Source organism: Nothobranchius furzeri, chromosome 5, assembly GCF_043380555.1.
Source record: "Nothobranchius furzeri strain GRZ-AD chromosome 5, NfurGRZ-RIMD1, whole genome shotgun sequence".
NCBI classification, from domain to species: domain Eukaryota; kingdom Metazoa; phylum Chordata; class Actinopteri; order Cyprinodontiformes; family Nothobranchiidae; genus Nothobranchius; species Nothobranchius furzeri.
The window spans coordinates 77,506,214-77,512,430 of NC_091745.1; the positions used below are offsets into that span (position 1 = coordinate 77,506,214).

A 6,217-nucleotide genomic window follows, 5' to 3' on the forward strand; every position below is an offset into this window, starting at 1 on the left:
ATTTTGGTGACTTCTGCTGATGTCATTTCCTTCTGAGTAACAACCAATCAGCACAAGTTCCACTGGGCGACTCTACCCTGCCTTTTCGAGTACCTACCCCAGCTCAGGCACTCTGTTGGTTTCTGAAAATAGCCTGAAAACGGTTCTTTGGGCCGGCCCGGTGAAACGGAGACACGCAAATGCAGCGAAGTTCCAAAACACACCTTTTAATTAGCTTGGATTAGCTCATGGTGAGATGTAGAACCCAAAGTGAAGGAATTTATTCCAGGGTGAAAAGAGATCTCGAAGCAAATACTTACATGTTGTCATGGACTACGTTTACATGCAGCCAATATCCGAGTTATGATCGGGTTAAGGTCGGTATTCGGGTTTCTGAGTTGATCAGAATAACCCGTTTACAAGCATAAATAGAAAGTTACCCTTAACTTGCATAACCCGGTTTAAATGCGGACGTTGGGGTAGCGTCAGGACGTATGGACTACGTCAAGACGCAATATGCGTCATTTCCTGTTCTTCTTGTTCTGGTATCCGTGAAAACAACATGTTTCCCAGTTCGGAAGAGATAGCGACCGCGTTTGTTTGCGCTTTAGTTTCCCCGTCACTCAAAGTGTGGTGCTGTGCCGCGACTCGCCATTTTGCCCCCAACTTGTTGTTTACTTCCGGTGTTCTGGCGCACACAAGACGTCTCGCTACTCAAAAAAACAAGATTCCTTACGAACAGAGCATGCGCAGAACACACGCTTTGATGGGGATATCCCGGTATTAGGGCTGTAGCGAAGCCTCGACGAAGTCGACGGCTCGATTCTAAAAATCCGTCGACGTCAGATCCGGAAGTCGACGCACCGCGCCCACTTGTTGCATCCCCAGGAGTTTGTAAATAGAGGAGGAATCTGCCTGTTTTTCCTCTAGTTCGCCCTCTTCTCCGCCTTCACTAACATCTCCGCCAAATACCGAAGACCCGGAACAACGTCCGTCCACTACTAGATTATTTTCCTGTTTTGCCCCTTCTTCTCCCGGCAACGGACAACAACTTCCGGGGTCAGATGCGCTGCTTCGTGCTTACCGCAGATGTAGAAAATCACCGGGAGCGCTTCTCCCTTCATTAAGGAGCTTCTTTCAGACACGAGGAGAGCTGTTTTGGTGGTAGCAGTCTCTCCTCCGTGCTGGTCTGTTTGCTGCCGGGTGTTTTTGGTTTATTTAAACTTGGTAACTTGAACTTAATGTTGGTAAAGCTACTGTTAGCATCTTCGCTAACAGCTTCTTGCGTTGGGATAAGCTGTTACGTTTTGGTTTAGAGTTCATCTTTTTTGTGGTGTAGATCTCCCTTTTATTACATTTAGAGTGTTGTGGGTTTTCGGTTTAGTGTAAAATATCACCTGAGTTTGGTTTAACCCGTAAGACCACTCGCCTCACGCACATTAGTGACCAAAACAAAGCAGCATGGAGACACTCCATCTTCTACCACCTCTCAGGCAGCAGCCTGCACTCCCAAGTTCTACATGTCATCAGAACATAACCAAACAACACAATAAACGCAGTGTTATACAAAATGGAAGGCCTGTAGTGTTTATTCTCTTACAGTAAGAATTTATCAATTTTTTTGAGGAATTTATTTGAGATTTTCTGGTTTTTGTTAATTGTACAATAGAAAAATAATCATTAGATTAATTTTCTAAATAGTCATTAGAATAGTCGACTATTCGATAAAATAATCGTCAGAATAATCGTTTTATAAATAATCGTTTACCCCCAGCCCTACCCGGTATGCGTTTACACGACCAAACATTCGGGTTAGAAAAGGGTTACCCCAGGTGTAGTAACCGGGTTTTTAAAACCCCGGTTATGAGCATATCCGGGTTTCTGGCGGTGTTTACAAGGACCTGCGGAACCGGGTTATTGTGAATATTCGGGTTTTAAAAGGGTTACTGGCTGCATGTAAACGCACTGACTGAGACAAACAACTAAGCAATCAAACTTTTATTTTTATTTTTTTTTTTTACAAATTAGTAAAGCTGATGCATCTAAAACGGAAATTTAATTACTCACTAAAATTTGAAACTCTTAAAGGCAACGTTGAATGTTTCCTGACAGATGTGCCTCTCTAACAGAACACCGGGCCCCAGCCTGGCCCCCCCCTTCTGTTAGTCTAGAACCGCCCCTGGAACCTCTTGGACCAAAGCAGGGTTCATGTCCTTCATGGTAATATGAGAAATTTAGAAATCCAAATAACATCTGAACTGTAGGATTTTTAGAATACCATTATTGTTTTTAAGGGTAAATGAGTTTTCTTTTCAATCTGATGTCTCCGGATCCTGAAGTAGCCTGGGAAAACGCATCTCCATCATCAAGCCTCGTCCTGCTAATGCTCTGAGTGTGAAAACGTTAAGCCTGTCCTATAATGAGACGCTGATCTCTGTATAAATCAGACGAATCTAAGGACTCACCTTCCTGTTTGCAGCTCTGGCCTCAGAGGTGGCGACCACCACAAAGCTCCACACCACACAGAGTCTAAGAGAGAAGACAGGCTGAAGGAAGTGGCACTAACATGTGATTTAAAAGAAAGCAGCTGTATGAATGAGTTCTTTTATGAAGTACATAATTATTCCATGACTTAAAGCTGCAAATACAGAGAAATCGTGTTAAAGACTCACACAGGCTTCCATTATTCTCCTTCCAAAAACGTTATTGACTATACATTTACTAAAAACAGGGGTTAACGCCTCATCACATGTTCCAGTGACCTATAGGAACCAATTATGCCACTTTGTGTGCCACAGGTGGAGTGGGAGCGAGGGAACAACCGTTTCTTTTCTCCCCCTGAAGGACCGCTGACAAACATCCACATCAGTGTGAGAAATCCAAGCAGGCGCTAACAAACAAATGGGTTTGGGCAGCAGGCGTGTTTTCCCTTTGACTGCCTCTCCCAGAGAATATACACACCCTGAGGATGTGTGGTTCACACACACACACACACACACACACACACACACACACACACACACACACACACACACACACACTTTTTCATATTATGATCAGGAATCGTTATTTTTATGAGCACCTGACTTATTTCCGCGCAAAGCCATAAAACAGAGACAAGTGCTCCAGCTCCCAAACTTCCTGGAATAAAGGCAGAACATGACACAGAACAGCCTGATGGACCCAAACCATCACCGCAACCAGCAGCCCGCAAGCCACATGTAGGCAGCCTAATCGGCCCTTCTCTCCAGTGCGGTGCACCGCCGCGGTCTCTGGAAACTTCCCCACACCACGCTGCACAAGTCACCCCTGAAAACTCACACAAAGCTCCCGCAACACAACAGAGCCGCTCAGGCCGAAGTAACGACCCCCAGCTCGGGTCTCCGCGGCTGCTACTGTGGCACATTGTTGGATAAACTCGGAGCCGCGGGGACAGGCAGAGGCTGACATCAGGGGGGGAACCTCACACACTAATAAGGAAATCCACGCTGGGGAGAAAACACACGCCTATGGGTGAATTCCGATCACAGATCTGAGCCCGCGCCCCGCGCGCAGGCACCGCGCCGTGCGTAAAAGCAGCAAACTTCACCCAAAAGAAAAAGCTACTTTTAACTAAACACGTGAGGCGCTGTGGCTGGGTGCGTTTTACCTGAACACCGAACCGAGCCGCATGCTCCAGCTGGTTCTGGGTCAGTCCAGTTTCGTTGTGAAGCAGGTTCCTTCTGCTCTCGCGCTTCTGTCCCTTCCTCCTGTCACACTCTCCCCGTGATTCCTGTGGAGTGGGAAGGGTTCCGATTCTCTCTCGCTCCCTCCCTCTCCTCAGTCCCGTTCGCTCCACAACTTCCTGCAGGTCTTTGAGACAGGAGACACAAAACGGACTGATTACTCAACTGTGTCTCACACACACCCTCTCTGACACACACACGCCGCCCGTGCGTCCTGACGGAGCCCATAACCCTTCCTATGGTTGCACAATCCAACACATTATTATTGTTATTAATAACAATAATGTCTCATTGTGCTACTCTAGTGGAGTAAATGTGAAACATCTGGAGCTGAGACACTTTTATTAGAGAAGTAATGACCTTAATAAATAGTTGTGTACAAAATTAAACACTGAAAATCATTTTTAAAGAGAAGAATTACAGCTGCTGGTTTCACTGGGAAACATTTTTAAACCAAACAAACATGTTTTCTTTATGCTTAATCACGTGTGTGTGTGTGTGTGTGTGTGTGTGTGTGTGTGTGTGTGTGTGTGTGTGTGTGTGTGTGTGTGTGTGTGTGTGTGTTAACGATAAATGATATATGACCCACTCTTGTATAGCGCCTCTCAGAGTAAGGACTCCAAAGTGCTTTACACTACAGTGTATCATTCATCCATTCACACACACATCCACACACTGATGGTGATGAGCTATGATGTAGCCACAGCTGCCGGCTGCCGAGCACAGGAGCCAGCGGTCCAACCAGCAGGCAAGTGTCTTGCCCAAGGACACAACAGCAGAATTCTCTGTCCGGAGCCGGGATCGAACCAGCAACCTTTTGATAACTGGATAACCCGCTCAACCTGTTGAGCTACTGCTGCCCTGTTGTGTGTGTGTGTGTGTGTGTGTGTGTGTGTGTGTGTGTGTGTGTGTCCGACCGAAGTGGGAAAACTGCTCATGTTGATGACTATCAGACATTTTTAATCATTGTCTTGTTTTTTCAAAAAGGAGTTAAAGGGTAACTGAAAACTTCTCAGGATGTTTTTCCTTGTCCATCCATCCATCCATCCATCCATCCATCCATCCATTTTCTTCCGCTTATCCGGAGTCGGGTCATGGGGTCAGTAGCCTAAGGCGAGGGGCCCAGACTTCCCTCTCCCCAGCCACTTGGGCCAGCTCCTCCGGGGGAATCCCAAGACGTTCCCTGTCCAGGTGAGAGACATAGTCCCTCCACCGTGTCCTGGGTCTTCCTTTGGTTGGATGTGCCAGCAAAACCTCACCAGGGAGGTGTCCAGGAGGCGTCCTGACCAGATGCCCGAGCCACCTCAACTGGCTCCCCTCGATGTGGAGGAGCAGCGAATCTACTTTGAGCCCCTCCTGAATGACCGAGCTTCTCACCCTATCTCTAAGGCAGAGCCCAGCCACTCTTCGGAGAAAACTCATTTCGGCCGCTTGTATCTGCGATCTCGTTCTTTCGGTCACTACCCAAAGCTCATGACCATAGGTCAGGGTAGGAACGATCGACCGGTAAATCGAGAGCTTTGCCTTCTGACTCAGCTCTCTCTTCACCACGACAGACCGGTACAACGCCCGCATCACTGCAGACGCAGCACCAATCCACCTATCGATCTCACGCTCCAGCTTTCCCTCACTCGTGAACAAGACCCCGAGATACTTAAACTCCTCCACTCGGGGCAGGACCTCATCCCTGACCCGGAGAAGGCATTCTACCCTTTTCCGAATCAAGACCATGGTCTCAGATTTAGAGGAGCTGATTCTCATCCCAGCTGCTTCACACTCGGTTTTTCCTTGTGATGTTTTAAAGTCTGAAGGACTCAAGCACCGTGTACACACACACACAGAATCCCACAATCAATGAGATTACTCGGGAGCACAGAAAGTCATCTGATGCACGCATGAAAACAATCAGGAAGGACTTAATATTTAAAAAATGAGACATGTAGTCTTATGATAAGGAATTTAGTTTAGTTTGTTTTACATTCATGTGTTTTTAGTGTGTCTGGGTTAGATTATGTTATGGAGACCTTCAGTCCCGACTGTTGGGCATAACTGCATGACATATTTACATAAAAGGAAAGAAAAACTTAACCCTTGTTACTATAAAGGGAGAGGGGGTGGGACGGCTCACATGATTTAGAATAAAGACGAGAGAGGAGGAGCTTCGTGTCAAATCAGACACTAAACAGCACGTGAGAGGAGAGCAAAAGAGAGGAGCGATGAATGGAGGAGAAAGTAAGAAAATGAGGAAAAGCATCCAATCGAAAAGGGAATCAGGCTGAAGACGTCGGTCAGGATAAAAACCCGCCTGGTGGCACGTTCATGAGAAACTACGGTAGGTTGCAGTATGTCATTTTGAAGTTGAGTGGTTAAAAAGCAGAGACATCAACAAATAATTAGTAATTCGACATTTTACACTTAACATAATAATGCAAAGAGTTTTATCAGCATCAGAATCTTCATGTGAAGATGAGGCGCCAAAGTCCAACAGCCAGAGTTTAATCTGGGTTTTTTTA

The 6,217-nt window shown here is 46.4% G+C and overlaps 1 protein-coding gene across 1 annotated transcript in view; it reads right to left on the reverse strand.

Moving 5' to 3' along the window:
* Positions 1–3,845, reverse strand: part of adamtsl4 (ADAMTS-like 4) — a 55,802-nt gene extending 51,957 nt beyond the window's left edge. Inside the window, exons 1-2 of the mRNA XM_015950387.3 lie at positions 3,629–3,845; positions 2,445–2,508 (exon numbers count right to left, since the gene is read on the reverse strand). Coding sequence (XP_015805873.3) covers positions 2,445–2,508; positions 3,629–3,651 — 87 coding nt within the window. The 5' untranslated portion in view covers positions 3,652–3,845. The remainder of the gene's footprint in view (positions 1–2,444; positions 2,509–3,628) is intronic.
* Positions 3,846–6,217: the final 2,372 nt, after the last annotated feature.